The sequence below is a fragment of the Xenia sp. Carnegie-2017 genome, unplaced genomic scaffold (assembly GCF_021976095.1).
Source record: "Xenia sp. Carnegie-2017 unplaced genomic scaffold, XeniaSp_v1 HiC_scaffold_14, whole genome shotgun sequence".
Classification (NCBI taxonomy): Eukaryota; Metazoa; Cnidaria; class Anthozoa; order Malacalcyonacea; family Xeniidae; genus Xenia; species Xenia sp. Carnegie-2017.
This window is the reverse complement of record NW_025813447.1, coordinates 12,958,259-12,978,386: the sequence shown is the minus strand read 5'-3', so window position 1 is coordinate 12,978,386 and position 20,128 is coordinate 12,958,259. Positions and strand designations below refer to the sequence as shown.

At 33.2% G+C, this 20,128-nt stretch overlaps 4 protein-coding genes across 5 annotated transcripts; 2 read left to right on the top strand and 2 right to left on the bottom strand.

The window, feature by feature from the left end:
• Window positions 1–741: 741 nt before the first annotated feature.
• On the top strand, window positions 742–4,832 carry LOC124433952 (macrophage-expressed gene 1 protein-like). The gene is given in 10 exon segments (XM_046983813.1): window positions 742–1,343; window positions 1,906–2,189; window positions 2,320–2,646; window positions 2,720–2,806; window positions 2,809–2,902; window positions 2,978–3,147; window positions 3,275–3,340; window positions 3,343–3,489; window positions 3,713–4,002; window positions 4,323–4,832. Coding segments are annotated over 8 exon segments (1,071 nt in total). The 5' UTR covers window positions 742–1,343; window positions 1,906–2,086; the 3' UTR covers window positions 3,790–4,002; window positions 4,323–4,832.
• LOC124433950 (chromosome partition protein Smc-like) lies at window positions 4,653–10,639 on the bottom strand. Its single transcript, XM_046983811.1, has 13 exons — window positions 10,241–10,639; window positions 9,966–10,041; window positions 9,371–9,458; window positions 9,243–9,293; window positions 9,009–9,131; window positions 8,685–8,899; window positions 8,134–8,195; window positions 7,777–8,057; window positions 7,527–7,681; window positions 5,700–7,293; window positions 5,409–5,498; window positions 5,190–5,326; window positions 4,653–5,002 (listed from the first exon to the last, which is right to left on the bottom strand). The coding sequence occupies exons 1-10, from the start codon at window positions 10,594–10,596 to the stop codon at window positions 5,926–5,928; spliced, it is 2,775 nt and encodes a 924-aa protein (XP_046839767.1). The 5' UTR covers window positions 10,597–10,639; the 3' UTR covers window positions 4,653–5,002; window positions 5,190–5,326; window positions 5,409–5,498; window positions 5,700–5,925.
• Window positions 10,640–10,644: 5 nt separating this feature from the next.
• On the bottom strand, window positions 10,645–16,675 carry LOC124433951 (protein pelota homolog). Its single transcript, XM_046983812.1, has 14 exons — window positions 16,356–16,675; window positions 16,168–16,260; window positions 15,612–15,762; window positions 15,281–15,371; window positions 15,046–15,209; window positions 14,794–14,854; window positions 14,647–14,687; window positions 14,283–14,366; window positions 14,166–14,202; window positions 13,781–13,901; window positions 12,017–12,088; window positions 11,879–11,953; window positions 11,344–11,375; window positions 10,645–11,274 (listed from the first exon to the last, which is right to left on the bottom strand). Exons 1-14 carry the CDS (start codon window positions 16,394–16,396, stop codon window positions 11,171–11,173), a joined length of 1,167 nt encoding a protein of 388 aa, XP_046839768.1. The 5' UTR covers window positions 16,397–16,675; the 3' UTR covers window positions 10,645–11,170.
• Window positions 16,676–17,426: 751 nt separating this feature from the next.
• Window positions 17,427–20,082, top strand: LOC124433960 (X-box-binding protein 1-like). 2 transcript variants are annotated; one of them, XM_046983832.1, is made up of 4 exons: window positions 17,428–17,651; window positions 17,782–17,878; window positions 18,770–19,080; window positions 19,359–20,082. In XM_046983832.1, exons 1-4 carry the CDS (start codon window positions 17,542–17,544, stop codon window positions 19,561–19,563), a joined length of 723 nt encoding a protein of 240 aa, XP_046839788.1. In that variant the 5' UTR covers window positions 17,428–17,541; the 3' UTR covers window positions 19,564–20,082. The 2 variants fall into 2 exon arrangements, with proteins under 2 accessions (XP_046839789.1, XP_046839788.1); XM_046983833.1 differs by lacking the exon at window positions 18,770–19,080 and having other exon boundaries at window positions 17,427–17,651.
• Window positions 20,083–20,128: the final 46 nt, after the last annotated feature.

Below are 20,128 nucleotides of genomic sequence, written 5' to 3'. Positions count from 1 at the left end.
GGGGAGCAAGAGTATGGAAACCTTTATTACTTGTGATTAGTGAGCGTTGGGTGGTCGGTTAGGGATATTTAAAACACGGCCACCATATTTGTTGGGGATGCCCAAAACACAAATGATTTAAGTACGGGATCCTCATATCACTGTGACAGCGGGATCCCATCTCTGCTTAGGAGATCATGATAAAAACATGACGACCTTATCTCAACATTTGAGAAATTAACCTTCACCTTGAGTAGACTTGTTTCGTTTACAAGGAAGAGGAGTTTAAAAATTCTCAAATGTTTGTCTTGTTTGTATGGTTATATGCTATCATTCTAATAACATTCCAAATGTTTAACCTTGTGATTATACTTATAAATATCGGCAAGCGGGATGCTTGTAACAATCTATGTTTAACGTCGATATTAGATACATTCTTTTCCAGTGGAAAGCGGGATGCTTTCACTGAAAGGCAATGATGTATTGTCTAACATTAACACCGGATTATGTTACTGATATTTAATATGGAATTCGAGCTTTGTCCATATGAACTGTTCAGCATGCTTCCAAACAAAAATGAGCAGGAATATTCAGTTGATTAATCTATGATAAACCTTTCACCTTTTAACTCTGCTATACCGGTCACAAGAGGAGTGGAAGAAGAGGAGTGGAAGGTTAATTTCTGAAATGTTGTTAGATAAGGTCGTTATTGTTTGTAGTTGTTGGTTATAGCGTTGTGCTATCATTCTTTGTGTTTAATAACATTCCAACTATTTAACCTTGAGATCATGTAACGTGGATGCTCACAAAGCAAAAATCTGACCTTGTGACTTGATCTTCATAATAAAAAGGAACAAAAAACACTTGGGTGATTTATTATCAAACACGATTGCAACAATGAAACAACAACGACACCTCGCCATAATTTTTGCTCTTTCTTGGTTTATGTCGAAGCTTCAAAAACGGATGGAAGATCAGAGGAACAAAATGCTCACTTAAAGCAAGACTTTCCTTTCGGAGACTACAGAAATTGTTTTGTCAATGATTTTTTTGCGCCCAGACTAGAAACGCTTCCCGGCATAGGATGGGATAATTTGCGAAACCGCGTTTCAGGAGAAGTTGCATTCTTCAATTACTCGCAATGTCGTACAACGGAAGATGGTAGATATCTTATTCCTAATGATGTGTTTGTAACACCGTTAAAGGAAAGTGTAGCATCATTGTTCTCGGAACTTATCGACCATTGGTCAAATTACAGCTCAATGACATCAACAACCATTAATCGTGAAGGCCATGTGCTCACGGAATATGGCGTCATTAGTGGAAAATTTTCGTTTGAATATAAATATGTGAAGAAACATCAGGTAAGAATAAATGTCAATGTCGGCCATGTGATATCAGTCATGTGATGTTAGTCATGTGATGTTAGTCATGTGATATCAGTCGTGTTGTGTCATTCTCCTTCTAGTCCCAGGCTTTTTCTCAATATTCCAATCATTGCCGGAGATTGACGAACATTATTTGACTCACAAATGGTTCCTTTAAACATTTTCAGCAATGAAATATACAGCCCAATTCTGTATTAAATGGTCACTCTTGGGGATTTCCCATCTGTGAACAAAAAGAAAGAATACGTCAAATATTTATTATGCGCTTTTCTATGTACCCAACCGTTTAGTACAGTTTCAAAAGCTTTTCCACCTCGGATATTCAAAAGTGTTGTGCTCGCGTAAAAAACAGTTTACTTGAAATGCAAATCTGATTTATTGTTGTTTGACTTGGATTAATATTGCACAAAATATAAAGAAACACTTGCATTTGGGCAGAAGCATCTACTCTATTCTACACAAATCAAAATATAGACAGATGTACAAAACGAAGAATCGTTGACACATTTTAAAATCCTAAAATCTCAAATCCCTCTAGGTTGAAGATTCATCCATTACGTCACGTGTTATGTTACGTTATCGTGTGTATGCGGCACATTTACAACCCCACGCTCAACTCCATCCAAAATTTAAAGCAAGGTTACTAGATATTGGTGCACATCTGTTGAGCAAGAATATGCCTGTAGCAAGATTCCTTGCAGATATGTTAATACGTGATTATGGTACACATTACATCACTCGTCTTGATGCTGGTGGAATCCTTGCGAAACTGGATCATATTCTCAAATCTTACGTTAAATCAAGCACAAAAAGAGATCAAAGGTCTAAAACTTGAGGACTTTTTTTAAGTATTCCTAATAAAGAAAAAACAAATCGCATGATGCATTTATTAAAAGTAATCGTATTATTGAAAAAATGACGTAATTTTCATAAAAATCAATTTTCATTTTAGAATCAACCAGTGCTTCTTTCTTTGGCCTTTTTGGGACGAGTGAATCCATTTTGCATAAGCATAAAGTCAGTACATCTTATACAAAGAATGTCATGGATTCTAAAGCATTCACTTATGGTGGCCCTCCCGTCAGAAATAACTTAACCATCGAATATTGGGAAGATAATCTTCTCAACAATCTCGTTTCCATTGACCGTGAAGGAGACCCCTTGAATTTTATAATTACACCCGATGTATTACCGGAACTTCCCGAGGAGACAACGTTCCAGTTAAGTTCCATTGTTTTGAAGTCACTTCAGCTATATTATAAAAACAATGCTATCACAGGTAAAGCTTTTAACACATAATTTATTTCTAATCATTGCAGGAATTAACCAAAAGTTGATTTTATTTCCCACAGGTTGTACGGATGCTGAATCACCAAACTTCAATTTTCAAGCGAACGTGGATGATCATTCATGCAAAGCATTACAAACCAATTTTACATTTGGGGTGTTTTTCAAACCTGCAAATCTAAAGGCTCACCTCCCAACGACCCATGTGTTGGTTATAGACAAAAAAATCCCAAAACCCAGACATACAGGTATACATCTGAATGAAATGCAATTTGCATAGAATAATGTATCCCTGAGTACATCTAGATCAATTTTTATCGTAGTTGTCCTAAAGAATACAGACAAATCCACTTGCATCAAGGAACGTTGGCTACGCAATGTAAAAGGTCTTGCCACGGAAGGTGGATATTTAAAAGGTGTCACACTCATTGTGGAGGGGGTGTATACAGTACATACTGGTGTGCAGCTAACGGTAGTGTCCATCAGGACTCAGGTGGGCTCATATACAACGTCATACTACATTGGTTTAAGTGACGTCACCCTGCGTTGATTTTATTTTCACTTAACCATAAAACTGCTCCTAATTTTTTATTCAGTTTAACATAAATGTGACATTGTAGGTTATATGTTCGGTGGGATGTACAGTGATTCGGTTAATAACGTGATTACAAACGCCAAGAAATGTCCTAAAAGTTTTACCCACAAAGATTTGGACCCAAAGACGTCTATGTATGCATTAGCGATGATTACGAGCTCGGAGCTCAATACAGAATACCCTTTGGTGGTTTTATAAGCTGCATGACTGGAAATCCATTGGCTGGGACCCAACACCAAGGTATGTGGATGCTTATTTGTGTACAGATAAGAACAACGATAATATATTATTGAAGGCTTCACTAGGAGTTTCAATAAAATGAAAAAATTTTCTGCAGAAAAGCTGCCATCTGAAGACTGGCACGCCAACTACAGTTGTTGTGTTTTATTTTGAGAACTGCAAGCAAAGATATCGACCATTGAATGTCAATTGTTTATAATTGGAAGACTTTCATTTTCTCTAGGTTCGACGTCATCGGATACAACAAACGAAAAATTTCAATGCCGAAACGTTGTCCCCATGGTTTCACACAACATTTAGTTGTCATTGACGAAGACTGCGAGATAAATTACTGTACTAAAGCTAACTTCCTGACTGCAAAGGGCTTGCCCACAATCAAACGACCACCGTTCCACAGCAAACCGAAATTCAACACCAATATCATGATTCCATTGATCATCGAAAACAATGATACAAACAAAGTATACATACGTCTTGAAGAAAAAGTGAAAGATGGATTGAACTCACACCTAAGTAAGTGGACTTATTAACTCTTTATTTCAAACACATTTATTTTTTCCCATACACTCCTTACTTGTTATAATTTCATACTACTCAACTTTGTACTGAAGTTAGGGTGTTTCATGAAAATAGTTTCTAAGATCGCAACTTACACACATAATACAATGAACTTAATAGACATCAGCACTTCTTTAATTTTACTGAATGGTTTTCACCTGAAAGTGCCAATCAGGACTTCAATAATCTGGACATATAACTTCTACAAATATCTTTGCTATAATGCAAATAAAATCGATAAAAAGAGAACTAAATTTTCCTATCATTGCTTTTAGAATGGCCATAAATATGCCACTAAGAAATGAAATACCAGAAAAAAGTGCCGTTGAAGTTTTAATGCGCGAAGTGGAAGAAATGAAAAAAGAGGAGAATCAATACACAGGGGACTCCAGCAAAAAAAGCCATGGCTTGAGTGCTGGTGCTACAGTAGGAATAACTATCGGGGCCACGTTGTTTGCAGGAATCTTAATTATTCTGATCTTCAAGTTTCGTCGTCGACAAAGTCCGTCAATAAACGCCAACCGCTCCCGTTCGGGATATAACACTTTTGAAGATTCGTAAACAGTTTAAATAAATTTTAAGCAAGTAATAGCGTTAACACGGTATTGTTTAAACAATATCAACTTTAATATGAATAATACGTATGTATGAAGTATTAATGACAACAATCACATACCTTGATTGGGTTAACCAAGGATGAGTTTGTTTTATATTTTTATCAGTATTGATTGTAATATGAACAGCAAATGTCGGGTCGTGATTAAATATTAATTCTCCCCCTTCGACAGCAGGAAATTTTTTTGCATTTTAAAACTAATCATTAGTGTATGTACTTTGTGTAAGATTATCGTTGCAGCACATGGCTTGACGATTAAGCTATAAATGATAATATGACGGAAAAAGATGGCCAATCAGAACTACCATGAAGGTAAACTAGCACCAGTCCTCTGCATCCCTAGCAAAAACATACGAATTTTAAAGAAAAATTTCAACGAAAGTAAAAGTTACTTTAATATGGCAAAATTTGAACTATTTATAAGCAACAAAAAAACTGAACTAAACTGTTCAACGACAAAACGTTTTCTACTCGTTTTAACTTTTTCATCCATCAATAAATGAAAGTGTTTCTTAACAGTTCATACCTTGAACTCAACTTCTTATTGAGCGCATCTAATATCGAAGGATCTCTTTCTCGAACTAAAGTTATAAGATGTTTGAGATACACTTTATTTTGCTCATATTCGTGTTCTTTGGCAAGCAATTCACTTTCAGGAGCATTCTGGAAAATAAATAAACTTTAACGACGATTCTTGTAATCAAAACATAAAGTGTACACAAGTGATTTTAAAAAAGAAGCATACAGAAGGAGCGATCTGTTTCTTTAACTGTTGTATTCTCATATCTCTCTCCGTAACGAGTTGTTGAAGATTAGACACCATCACTGATAGACTCTGTAAAGATAAAAAAAAAAATAAACAACTAAAAAACCCTTTATTTCCAACATAACAAAAGCAATTAAAGAATTAACTGGAATTAGAACAGCTCGTTCTAGGCAAATCACACTATTTTTCAAACGAAGCGATGATTGAAAGTGAACCTAAAACAATTTTTCGCGTAATTACAAAATTCGCTGACGACAGTAATATTCTTACCTCGTCTTTAATGGCGTTTTGCTTTTCCATTTCAGCAATAATTGCTTTATGTTCATTTTCTTTCTTTTTCATTTCTTCACGTAATGCTTCCATATTGCCTTCAAAACCATTCATCTTTACACATAATTCCTTTTTTTCCTCCTTCATAATCAAAATTTCGTACTCTTTATCTGAAATATTTTTTTTAAAATTTTTTTTTTCAATCACATGATTCATTTTCAGCTTCTCAATTTTCTTTCTCTTCCATTTTGCTTCTCATTTCCTGTTTTTCATCATCTTTTTCTTTCAAAGAATTTTCAAACTTATTACTTTCTGTTTCCAGCTCAGATATTCTCTTTTCTTTACGCCATACATCCCTTTTTACCTCTTTCAACCCTTCATTATCCTCCTTTATTTTTATATTAAGATTCTCAACTTCCGTTTGCAGATCGAGCATTTTCTTATTTTCCGCTTCTAGAACTTTACATTTTTTTTCAATTTCCCTTATTTCCTCCTCTTTCTTGTCGCATTTTTCTTCACTAAGTGAAAGCTGCCCTCGAATATCCTCGAACACGTCTCTCGTCACCCAACCATCAATATCGTTTAGCTTTGTATTTGCCTCACTTATCTCCTTGTGTAGTTCTGTCGCTCTCAACTCGTGAAGTTCCGTGACCATGTCATGAACCTGATTGGCCAAGTCATTTTTTTCAGCGATCATTTCCTCTAGTTCACGCTGTTTAAAACGACTTTTTCCTTCAAACGTTCGACTTTGTTTCTTTAACTCCCGGTTTTCCTCGGCCAGCTGGATATTTTCATCCTGTAGTTCGCTTATTTGTTCCAACATTACCTTCATTTCAACTCTAGAGTCAGCCACAATCTTATTTTTATTAATCTCAATGTCATCAGGCTCACTTTTGCTTGACGACAAATCAACGCACACTTCTGATTGGAGATCCAAAGGGATATTCATTGATAAACTACTTTCGACATTAAAAGATTCACTTTTCACAACATCAACGTTTTCTTTCTCAGTTTCTGACTGTTCTTCATTCACACTAATCTCGACAGCTTTTCCTTCAATTCTTGGCTTATTTTGAAGCCTTAAACGGTCGGATAGACGTTTCGAAGACCTTCGAAGCTGCTGTGAGTAATTAAATTCTTCAACATTTGCGTTCTCCTCGAGATCTTCATTTGAACTATCAAGATTTGTCGTGTTCATTGTGGATAGCCCACCAATTTCTGCAAGATTATCTTCGGAATTTAAGAGACCGAAATTCTTAGAAACCAAAAGATTACCATAATTTTGAGATTCTTCGTTCTTAAGTAAATCTTTCTGTGAAAGATCAGGGCAAGATGATACATGTCTCACTAAAGCACTGTCAACAAAAGCAGTTTTTTCAATTTCATCATTACGGGCTTCAATTGTAATGTTTGATGAAAAGTCTTTCTTTTCGTCACTTCCTTTGGAGGGTTCAACATCCACGACATAAGCAAACTTAGTTTCTAATACCTCAGTAGACTGGGGTGAGCTTCCATCTGAAGTTGAGGAACTGGATAAGGGCGAGACAGCGAGGTCTTGTTGGCCAGTATTTTCGTTAGTTTGGTGGGACAGATCCTTAAAAAAATATGTTCAGAAAAAAATACGTTACACATATAAATTTAACAAATGGATGCTATCCTATGATCAAACTGAAAGGAAATGTTTTTCGGTAATTAGTCATAGAGAATTATGCTGTGCAAGGTCTACTGCAATCTGCAATAGGAAATGTATTTTAGATTTTAAATCGTCAGAAATCTAAGCAGAAGTTGTGTTATGACAAAATATTGGATTATCCTATATTCTGGTACCTGTTCATTAACAATATCTTGTGCAATTGAGGTTGAGGAATTCTTCCATTCAATCAAACGTTCATTTTTCCACCTCAGCTCAAAACGACAATGATCTGGATCAAGCCATTGTCTCTCTCGTTGCAATGGACATTCATTATTATCCAGAAAATATTCTAAGAATGTGATACATAAATATGTCACACATGAAACACAAGAAAAAAAGATGTTTTCATCTTTTCACGTAATTTTATTGCTCAAGAATTCTTACCATCATGTTTTTCATTAATCTCACAAATGCAATAATTCTCCCATCTTTCTTGTTTATTTGACTTTTCTAAAACCATTTTGATCACCTCTTCCACGTTAGACTCATGTTTTACCAAAAGGCTTACATATTGCATATCACTTAAAAACATCTCTGTCCAAATTTTTATCACACCCTGAGGACCTGTGTTCATTAAGTTGTGAAAGGCATTCTTGTAGATTGGAGGAGGAGTAATGAGTAACGAAGGATCCTTATTATCCTTGGAATTGAAAATACGGGAAATCCTAAAAATTGTTTGAAAAGTTATATTTGTGTCTTATTGTAGATAATCATCATGAATGCATTCAGACTCAAAATTACTTTTTCCCTTTTGACTTGGTCTTCTTAACAGAAACTTTTGTCTTGTTTTTTGCCAAGGAGTTCTACGCGGACATAATTAGAGTGAAAAATAAAAACATATATTTATGAATATTGATAATAATAAGAAAATACACAAAACCACAGTTTCATCTCGACAAGCCTGTTTCGTGATTTCTCACTCTTTAGGGGATAATAAAAATGAATACAAAAGCATGTGCTTGATTAAATATACAAGAGGAAGTTAGGGTAAAAATTAAGGTAGAATTACGTAATAATTTTTACCCTATGTAATTCTACCTTAATTTTTACCCTAACTTCCTCTTGTATATTTAATCAAGCATGTGCTTTCGTATTCATTTTTTATTATCCCCTGAAGAGTGAGAAATCACGAAACAGGCTTGTCGGGATGAAATTGTAGTTTTTGTATATTTTCTTCTTATTATCAATATTTATGCTCTGCTCTTAAGGATCGAGCACTGTATTTACAGTAAATCAAATAAACAAAACTTCCTATATTTATGAATACATATTTTCAACTAATCTTTATGTACCTGCCCATTGGAATTGATGTTACGTTGAGCAAAATTATCCTTTGTCGACGATGAAGAATAATCAACAATTTGCTTTTGCCCAACCTGTTTTGATGTGTTTGCTGTAGATGTTGATGAACTTTTGCTATTTACAGATTCATGTTTTAGCTCGGTGTGACCATTTGCAAAATTCATTTGTAAATGTGTTGGTTCATTGTTGCTCTCTGGTAGAGTATCTATAGAATACATGGAGATAAATAAATTAAGATTTTGGTCATAATAAAATAGTAGATTTTATGAAGGTGAAAGGCAGGTAAAAAACATATCACATAAACACTGTCTTACTTTTATAATCTTTATTCATCATTTGTTCCTCTCCCTCAACAAAATGACTTTTTTCTTTCAGGTTATAAAGTTCTGCTAGGAAATGCTCTCTTTCCTTGCTTGACTCAGAAAGATTTAATTTCTCTGATATCAAAAAGTGTTAACAAAAGTTCAAAATCATGATCATTCCAAATTTAAAATGAAAATACAATGAAATTAGTCTACAAATTACAAAATAAATAAATTAATTCTCACCTAAAGTCTGATAATCAACTTTGAGCAAAGCATTTCCATCTAACCCTTGACCTAAGATATTAGAACAAGATATTGATGATTAAAACTTGTTTGACATTGTAAAAACTGTTTAGAAACGTCCAACATACTTAGAAACTTCTCCTTAAACTGGCTCAACTTGATTTTGTCAAGCCAACCAGCAACATCTTCACTTGTCCATGTTGAAACTTGTGTTGACTGGAGATAAAGACAAAAACAAGGCTTATCATCACAAATCATCGTTTGATGAAGAAATGTTAGTCCAATCATTTACAATGACAAGAAATGGCAAGATCGAGCTCGTCATACATCATAAATAATACATTTACTCATCATGTCAATAAGTAATTTACTCTTTTAAGATATTTAGTCTTTATTATTTGCTCACTCACTGTGCATATTTGAAGTCAGAAATATGACCTTTGTTTACAAAAACAAAAATGAAAAAACAAGCTTTATGAAACTCAACACTTTGACATAATGCAAACAAAATAAGATGCAAATATGTAAAACTCACAAATAATCCATGAAATATTGGCCTTATAGCGAACACCAACGAGGAAGCAGCACATTAAACAACTATTAACTTCCCAGTTACAACAGCAGTCAACTTATATTTTAAGATAATTATATAAAATATACAATAGCGAATTAGGCAAGACTAATGTAGTAAAATAAACAATAAAGGGAACGAATTAAAAGTACCTCGAAGTTCGAAACTACTTCGTTAACATCGTCTCCTTCCATGATATATCCTTTTTCATGAGATTGATAAGGTTCACTGAAACAAAATCAAAGGAATTTGTGGCAATTAAATTGAATAACATTCCTTACTTTTGTCTTTATTTATACAATAAAAAATAGCTCGCATATTTTCACTCGCAGTTTTTTCTTAAATAGGAATTGCTAATTGCAATATCACAGACACAAAAACAAAAACATTTCATAAAATCATGTTTAGATAGTATATGAATTCTTACCTTTTAATGCTATTTTTCTTCAATATATTTTCAGATTGATTGTGAATTAAATAGTTCCCAACACCATCTATCGTATTTACTTGAAGTTGAAATCGTTCGCGTTCTATAGCAATGCCATTTACAGGTAAAGGACTTGCGAGTCGGATATCAATTTCGTGTGAGTTAGGAGTTACTTCCTGCACAAAACGCGGCAACTTCGATTCATGTACTTGAACCTCGAAAGGTTTTCTCGTAGGCGAGCGACGCGAATGACCTTTCGCTCGGTATTTTGTTACCGTTTCAAGAGGTTTAATTGTTGAATTTTCTTGAGGGAGCAAGTGTCCATTTGTGTCGAAAAGTTGAACAATGCAACTCATCGTGATTCGTGTATATTAACGTAATCCGATTAAAAAAGCTCGTACAAATTTGTATAAAATACTTCAAAGTATTTATTTAAACATTTTAAGTTGAAACATGCTCATGAAAGGGTATTTAATATAACTAACATGTCATTCTTCGTCATATTAATTTGACAAGTGGGACAACTTCCATTAATGGCAATGTTTACATAAATTAATTGCTCTGTATGCGCGTAGTCCGCTGTCATTTCCCTACCCCCCTGTATAACCAGAACTTTTATATCACGTGATGTAATTGTAAAGACTCACAATTACGTTTTCTGGTCTATATTACAGGTAACAGGGCGTATAAAAAATTAGAAGAAATTAATCTAATGTATGTACAATAATGCACCCGTGGACATTGAAATTTCAGTTATATTGGCACAAATTTCTAAAGCTCTTCTCTTTTTATACACCCTGCCACCATGTAGAAGATCATTCTACTTCGCTGCTGAGAGCAAAATGTAAATTTTTACATATTTATTATTTAACAGTTTCAAGCAGTGAAGTAATTTATTTTCAAGTGCTTCTGACCTTGTTTACGGTGCTTCTAATCCAACTCACTGTCGTCGTCATCCTCGTCATCTTCGTCATCTTCTATATCCGGTACAGGAAATCTCAATATGGCCGCCACCCCTGACAGCTGTCCAAGTTCTTTAATGAAAAGAGTTTACACACATATTTATACACATTAAAAAAGTAAAAAATGTTATGAAAACTTACGTTCGCCAGACACGTGAAGACTTGAAAATATCCTGAAAATAAAACAACACAGGAAGCACATAAGAATGATTAAATTTTAAACATAAAATCTCTTGAAAGGAGGTGTAGCAATTTTTTTCTTTTATAATAAAAATAATTATGTTACGGCTAAAACTCCATTTTCTTTTTCTTCCATTATTTTTGATTTTTTAACATTAAAAATTTGAAAATTTTCTCAAAATCAAATACTTTTATTAATAACTCTTGAGTTACGACAAGATATAACACATAAGAACTAGAAAAGGTTGAAGTTTATTACAGCAGTTGAGAGTCTAGTAAATTATTGGATTGTAACCAACCTCCACGAAATAATCAAACAATATGATTCACCTATGACAGCGCATGCTCACAATAGCGTATACAAAATATTCTTTTGATTTTGACCACCAACATGATGGCAATGATAAAAAATGACGATTTTTCTTTATTAAAATAATCTTTTTTTTTCAGACCTTGCTCAAAAATATAATGCAATTGCCTTAAATACACATCTTACTTTACTTCGCCTCCATTTTCTTTGACACTTTCTACAAGATTAACATATTTCTTTCGCACAGCAATATCTGTCGCTCTAAAAATAAAGTTTATCAATCCAATGTTTCTTTCTTTCAGTGGAAATACTTAATCATCATACCTAAATAATTCATCAGACACCAATAAAGTTTCAATAGCTAAAACGTCGTTTGCTTTCTCCACATGTTTCATTCTGTAAAAGATCATGCATATTTATAAACAAACACGTTTTTTTTAGCTACATAAACATGATCAAAAACTTTTCTAAGAAACAAGCGTTTATATTTATGAGAAAAATTGGTAACAATAGTTTCTAAGAAAATATTGGTAACAATGGTATCTATTTATAATTTATTCATGTTATAAATGTGATTATTAAGATTAATTTTCGTAGAGACGCTGACCAAGCTAAAGTATGCTGTTCAAGCATAATATTCAACGACATTAGACAATAGTGACCAAAATACGTTATGTGAAGTTGTGTTCATTTTCTAGCCCCAATAACTAACAGAATGAACTTAAAATTGGTTAACCAACAAAGATGAAAAGAGCAATTTTAATTACTGGTACTAACGTATCACAACATAGAGTACATGTTTGTAGATGTTGATCGTCCAGGTTAGTAGAGTCCTGAGAAGGACTGTTGGTGTTGATGTTGACTGATGATATTTACCACGAAGTTACTTATATTTACCACGAAGTTACTTATATTTACCAAGAAGTTACTTATTTTTACCACGAAGTTACTTATATTTACCACGAAGTTACTTATTTTTACCACGAAGTTACTTATATTTACCACAAAGTTACTTATGTTTACCACGAAGTTACTTATATTTACCAAGTTACTTATTTTACCAAGTTACTTTATTTAAGTTACTTATTTTTACCACGAGTTACTTATATTTACCACAAGTTACTTATTTTTACCACGAGTTACTTATATTTACCACAAGTTACTTATGTTTACCACAAGTTACTTATATTTACCACGAGTTACTTATTTTTACCACGAGTTACTTATTTTACCACGAGTTAATTATATTTACCACGAGTTACTTATATTTACCACAAGTTACTTATTTTTACCACAAGTTACTTATATTTACCACAGAGTTACTTATATTTACCACGAGTTACTTATATTTACCACAGTTACTTATTTTACCACGAGTTACTTATTTTACGTTACTTATTTTATTTACAAGTTACTTATTTTACCACAGTTACTTATTTACCACAAGTTACTTATATTTACCACGAAGTTACTTATATTTACCACGAAGTTACTTATATTTACCACAAAGTTACTTATGTTTACCACGAAGTTACTTATATTTACCACGAAGTTACTTATTTTACCACGAGTTACTTTACCACGAAGTTAATTATATTTACCACGAGTTACTTATATTTACCACGAAGTTACTTATTTTTACCACAAGTTACTTATATTTACCACGAAGTTACTTATATTTACCACGAGTTACTTATTTTACCACAGAGTTACTTATTTTTACCACAGAGTTACTTATATTTCACACAGTTACTTATATTTTACCAAAGTTACTTATATTTACCACAAGTTACTTATATTTACCACGAGTTACTTATTTTTACCACGAAGTTACTTATTTTACCACGAAGTTACTTATTTTTACCACGAAGTTACTTATGTTTACCACGAAGTTAATTATATTTACCACGAAGTTACTTATATTTACCACGAAGTTACTTATTTTTACCAAAGTTACTTATTTTTACCACGAAGTTACTTATATTTACCACGAAGTTACTTATTTTTACCACGAAGTTACTTATGTTTACCACGAAGTTACTTATTTTTACCACAAAACTTTCAAATATGTCAAATGCTAGAACTTACCCATAATATGCACGATCTTGGTCAGTTTGCAAAACTTGATAAAAATTATCCAATGCTTTCACCTCTCCACTAGCTTTTGTGTCAGAAATTTTATTGCTAACAGCTGCATCAGAGATGATCTCTACAAAAGAGTAAAAAACATTTTCAAATATCCCCATAGTCGAAGATCAATTTTTATCTTTAAGCACCCCAGTCATCTCAAAGAGATGTCATCTTTACAAATTATAATGTGTTCAATGCAATGTTTGAAAATACCATACACACATATTTAATAAAACTTACACCACACCACATTGCCTATAACTCTCAACTTAAAATATTTTTTTGATTTAAGAAAATACAATAAAAAGATATTCTTCGCAGGCAGTATATTTGAAAAAAATACCTTTAATAACATGTTTATGACCTGACGATGAATGTACCTGAAACAATGTTCATTAAGAAAAAAACTTGATGTTCAATAATATCCTACACAAAATGAATACAAAAATTGTTCACTTACCAATAAAAATTTAGACTTGTTCTCCAAAAGAACTTTCATATCATTCTTTGTTGCTTGATTGAACATATATTCATAAAACTGATCCTGTGCAGAAACATTTCATAGCATGTAATGTAAGACTAAAAATTTGTCAAAACCTATCCAGTTGAATCATGGTATGCACTAGAGCAATAACTGGGGATGTACATTTATAAATTTAGTTGTGATTGAATGATTTTTTTTAAAGCTAATCAACACTTGAATATTCACACCCCAGCACTGGCCCTGATTAAAATTAGAAGGTTTGTTAACACTGAGGTAAAGAAATCTACATAGTTTCCCAACCCAAGGAAGACAAAAATTCATGTTTAGTAGCAATTCTGACCTTAACAAATCCTGGACTTCCCAAGAGAACACATTTGACAACTATATAAAGTTAAAATTTAACAACTCGTGTTATTTCCAGGTATATGAGTTAAACAGATGTCAATTGATCAATAAATTATAATATTTTGATATAAAAAACACGTACTATCAAACTTTATATGCCTGACTATAGCTTGAATCACAGCATCATAGAATTTCATGATACCCTGAACATTAAAAATGACATAAAAAATATTTCAATGATCATTGAATGACTTGAATTGTCATTGAGTTGAATATTGAAGACTATCAAAACTAAAAATTGTGAAATAAAGTCACAAAAATGTTTTGGATGATTTGTGACATAATTTGGACAATTTTAAACACATGAAAAGCTTAGAAGCATTGTACATAATACCTTGTCATGCTGACCACAGTATCCTTTACGTTTTCTTGGAATATTCATGTCTATTTTTGCTCGGATTAAAGTCATACTGGCTGTGATTAAACATACATGACACAGACCTTCATGCATGATAACAGCTCCCAAATCTGCATGTTGTGTTGGATCACATGCAAGATCTATAAGCATAAAAAGTTAAACAACACAAGATCTTTTAACAAGATAAAAAATGATATAAAATCAAATCAACCTATTCTTTCAAGAGCCACAAAATCCCAGTGATCTTTTGACAATGTAAATTTTCTGTTAAGTTCCAAGTCAATGGTATGATAAGCACCCATCTGTATTTAACATTAAATATTAAATATCATTTTAATAAATTAGAGTAAAAGAAAACCTATCAAATTTTGTTAGACTTTATCATTTTAAATTAAAGTTGATAAAATATATATTTATCTGTATTAAATGCTGACACAAATTCAACTTTAATTACAATGTTTCAGTGAAAATTTTTATAAAAAAATCATATCAGTAATTTAACAACTTATAAACAGTAAGATGAATAACAAAGCTACGGTCACCTTAACATATTGATTCTCTTCCACATTCCTCCCTTTGATCCTCAGAACACATGCCTGTGTATCATATTCCACACCCTCAACCTTTATTGTCAACGTAGTCCTAACCTTGTTGCTACTTACTGAACCTGTTGACGATTCAGTTTGCACTCTCCTAAAATTTCAATTATAACTTTAAAAAAGTTTTAACTATAATTAATGTTGTGTTATTGGTCAGTCAGATTGAGATGGAATTTTCTGCCCAGATGTTTGGTAAGAATGTAGAATGTACAAAAAGAAGCAAAAAGCAAAGAAAAATTTCAGGACTAGTACAATTGTAAAAATACTGTGCAATATTGCAGCAACTTTAGCAAGTAGTCAAGGAGAAAACAATTTCTTCAAAATGGTATAATCTAGACTGGAAACTTTGTACTATGCATCATAGATCTTAGGTACACAATTTTGAAGAAACTAGTTAGGCTTTATACACACAAATTTTGAATCCTGAATGCACAGTTTACAAAATTTCAAGTCTGGGGTATGCTATATAAGCTGCAACCACAAATAAAAAATTTATTACCGTATAGTAGGTGCTCGTAATTCATCACCAACAGCAATAAGATTGTATGCATGCCACATATCCTCAGCTTCATCTGGTATCAATCCTATCACTCTGTTAAAATTTGTTGAAATTTTATATAATTAAAATCTTAATTTTAAACAGCTAGATTAGTCAATAATGAAAAGTCATTTTAAATATGTACAAACCCTGAACTATCTTTTTCCAAATTCCTATAAATTTGCTTCATTTGTAAGCATGTCTAGCAGCCGTAAAGTCCAATTGTTAGGTAGTTTGACGTATCATTAAAATAAAAAAAGGAAATGATTCTTGACAATTGCATCGTCCATCTTTAAACTCGTGGAAGTCAATCAAATATCAAATCCATCAAATCATAGCCTTCTATTCGAAATACAAGAGGGCTCTGCATCAAATCATATTGGAAATTATGGAATAAGAGAAGAAATACGCTCGTTAATTGGTCGTTTTCTCTGATGTTTGTTGACCGCTGACCAACTACCATTTTTACAGTAAACAACCGTACATTGTAGTACACTCATGTACAATTTATAGGTCTCCGTAGATGGTAATTCATGGTAATTTGTCATAAATATTTTTAGTAAACGATATTATTTAATATTATCAAATCCATTAAAAGATAAAGGCAATTAAAAAACTTATGGACATGAAAATAAATTAGAAAATATCGTCGAAATGAACAAAAATCATCTCCAATTGAGGTGAATAAAGGTTAATTCAATGCAACACCTTAGAACTACTCTCCTTCTACATTTTTAATATCAACAGACGCTTTAAAGCATTTTCAATGGTCTTTTGTATCGAATAAATTGTATCGTTTATTTACAAAGGAGCGGATCTTGCATCCTTCATAATTACAATAAGTTGAACCGGAAGTCACGTTTATAAATATATGTGAAATTACTGAAATTATTGTTGGAAATTTACAATTTCTTCGAAAGAGCAATATAAATTTCGAATCATAATAAATGGCAAAAACATTTTGGCAACAGGTTTCTTGATAGAAGAACTATCACATATTTCTTAATTAATTGTTTGAAAGCAACGAGCTGTAAAGGAAGTATTATGAGTTAAGAGTAGGTGGTATTTTAAAAACATTTCTAACAAAGAGTTCCTGTCTTTGAGAAAATCGTGGCAAGATCTGATTGGCTGCAGTAATTCTATATACAACTATATATGGTTATAATGACCAAAAATGGTGTTGTCATTGACGTATCAGTCTTTTGTGGAGTTCTTTGTGTGTGTTGCATCGTAAATATAATCAGCGGTGTCGCAATTTCGTAATCATTATAGTGAAATATTTTAACGCAGGAAGATTGCTATTTGAGAAATACTCTTCCTTTTTATACAACAACAATGGCTTTGATAAATCCTGCAGTTCTTTTAGATCCGCCATGCGAGCCAGGCTGTCCTCGAAAAAGAAGAAGATTAGACAATCTGACTCCTGAGCAACGTGCGCTTCGTAGGTTTGTTAAATTGTCGCAAAAGTTTATTATTGATCGCTTTTGGAAACAATTTGTACTGTGTACGTGCATTCTAATTAGTCCTGTAACAGGCAGCAAAAATGAATTGAGAATTTTGTGATTTTATTTGTAGAAAATTAAAAAATCGCGTTGCAGCTCAAACGGCTAGGGATCGAAAGAAGGCTCGCATGACCGAATTGGAAGAATCGCTTGCACTGTTTGAGGAAGAGGTTTGTTTAATCGTGCTACTGGAATATTTATCCTACAATATTTTTGCCAAAATTCATAGCGTTATTCTTCAGTATTTGCGTTAAAAAGATTCGTATTTTTGACTTAATAACTTTCGATAAAACACAAGCAATTGAAAACAATAATCTGTTTCATAAAATGTCTGGTTAATAAGAAACGAGACATCAAACAAGTGACGGATTCTTATTCAATTTCCTTTCAAATTTTGAAAAGCCAGATATTTACTAGGTTTTTAAAAGGTATCTTTTTTAAATCAACCCGAACAATTTATGCAACAAAGTTTCACATCTTGAAACAAAGCTTTATTTCATCATGTAATATAACTAAAGTCTTGCATCAGACAGCTCTTTATATTCATCTACACATCACTTAAGAAGAAGGCTACTTGGATTTCTCTGTCAAGAAACCCCTTTCAAATTTTTTTGATCAGATTAAGCTTATCTATAACCTGAAAGAAAACAATTGGGACCTGTAACATGAATAGCTCTATTCAGTTAGATCCAGCTGCGTTTCAAATGAATACATACGAACTGATACGAACACAAACATTTCAAGTAACTTTTCCGCTTACCTAGGTTACCAAGATATGTGGGCTGGCTTATCGAGTGTTGTTGAATAACTCTGTCTACTGTTTTTCCTCCTATAGCAACGAATTCTTTTATGAAGTCACTATTTTCTAAGCATGCGCTTTAGCCTCAGCGGAGTTATTTAAAAGAGTACAGTAATTAAATGTCAGTGTAGGGCGTTTTGTTTTAACGTGGTTTGCATACATCCATTTAATGTAATATATGAGATCTTGGGCAAAGTTGTTTGTCTTATGACTCTTAATGAGAACTCTTCAACTAAATGCTCTAGCCAATTTCTTTGCGTAGAACAAAAAGCTGACAATGGAAAACGAGACTTTAAGAAAACGTACTTCAAAGCTGGAGGTTGAAAATAGTGAGCTTAAGTCACGTTTGGGTCTAACTCCACCTTCTTCACCAACATGCAGCGAAGAATCAGCAACTTCTTCCCTTCCATCGCCACCACGCTCTCCTTTGGACGATGAACCCGTCACAGTTGGAGTGAAGCAAGAAATTGAATCACCTGAGTATGCAGAACTCGGCGTTTCTCAGCAGAAGAAACTCTACCAGATTCCATTTCTTTCTCTACTCGCACTTACTGTCACATTCAATCTCCTAAGGTTTGTGTACATATCAATTGTAGGATCTTTCTAGGAATTATTTTCACAAATGACCCGAAATCAACGAAATAAATTCAATATTACATATTTGTTTTTATGATGGCGAACTTTAACCTAAAATCAGTTGACTGCATGCACGTGAGCCAGTACAGACTGTCACAATTCTAGCCATATAATTGTTTCAGATTACAGGAATGAGTTTGTTTTGTGCTTCATTAAAATACTGCTTCATTGCAGCAACTAAACCTTGATATTACTATCTTCAATGTAATTTTTAGTCTGACGAGCTACTTGGCTTTCTTGAAGACATTAAGTCCGACGACGCAGAAGACTTCATTTCCATCAAGGCCGAGCCAAATGACATCCTCGTCGTTTGCGCCGGCAAGCCTGCAGACAGCGGACAAGAACGAGACAATGAAAAACTCTCAGGAGAAGTGGGGAAGGGAGCAAAATGCTTGGAATCCGCCGGCGGAGAGTTTATGACGACTGTTGAACTTGACAAAGTGATAGAAAATTACGCAGCTGGTCCAAGTATGAATGAAAATATGTGGTGGGAGGAATCATTTCCTGAGCTGTTTCCAACACTTTACTAAAGAGATATTGGCAACATGTAATTCTGAAATATCAACGGAAGACAGAAGAGTACTCTTGTGTTTGTGGCAGACGACTGAACGTCATTGGTTGGTAAACTGAGGAAGTGAAATTGACTGGTTGATGAAAATGATGTCACAAATGAAGAGGCAAGCGTTCGAGGCAACCAAAGATGCATCACTTTCGATTTTCGTATTCGCCATGAATGACATAAAAAGTTGTCACTTGTTGTCAATGTAAATAAAATTTAAGGTGTCATAGAACATCATTCAATCTGATCGTTTAACCGTCAGATAATCCATTTAAGTATTGAATGTTGAAGTCACTGACAGTGGAATTGAATTTAGTAGTATTAATGAATTGTAAAGTTTGAGTTTCAATACATATTTTGTCTAGTTGCGTACACGTAAACGACAAATTATTTATTTATATGTCACTTCAAAATAAGCTGAACGCA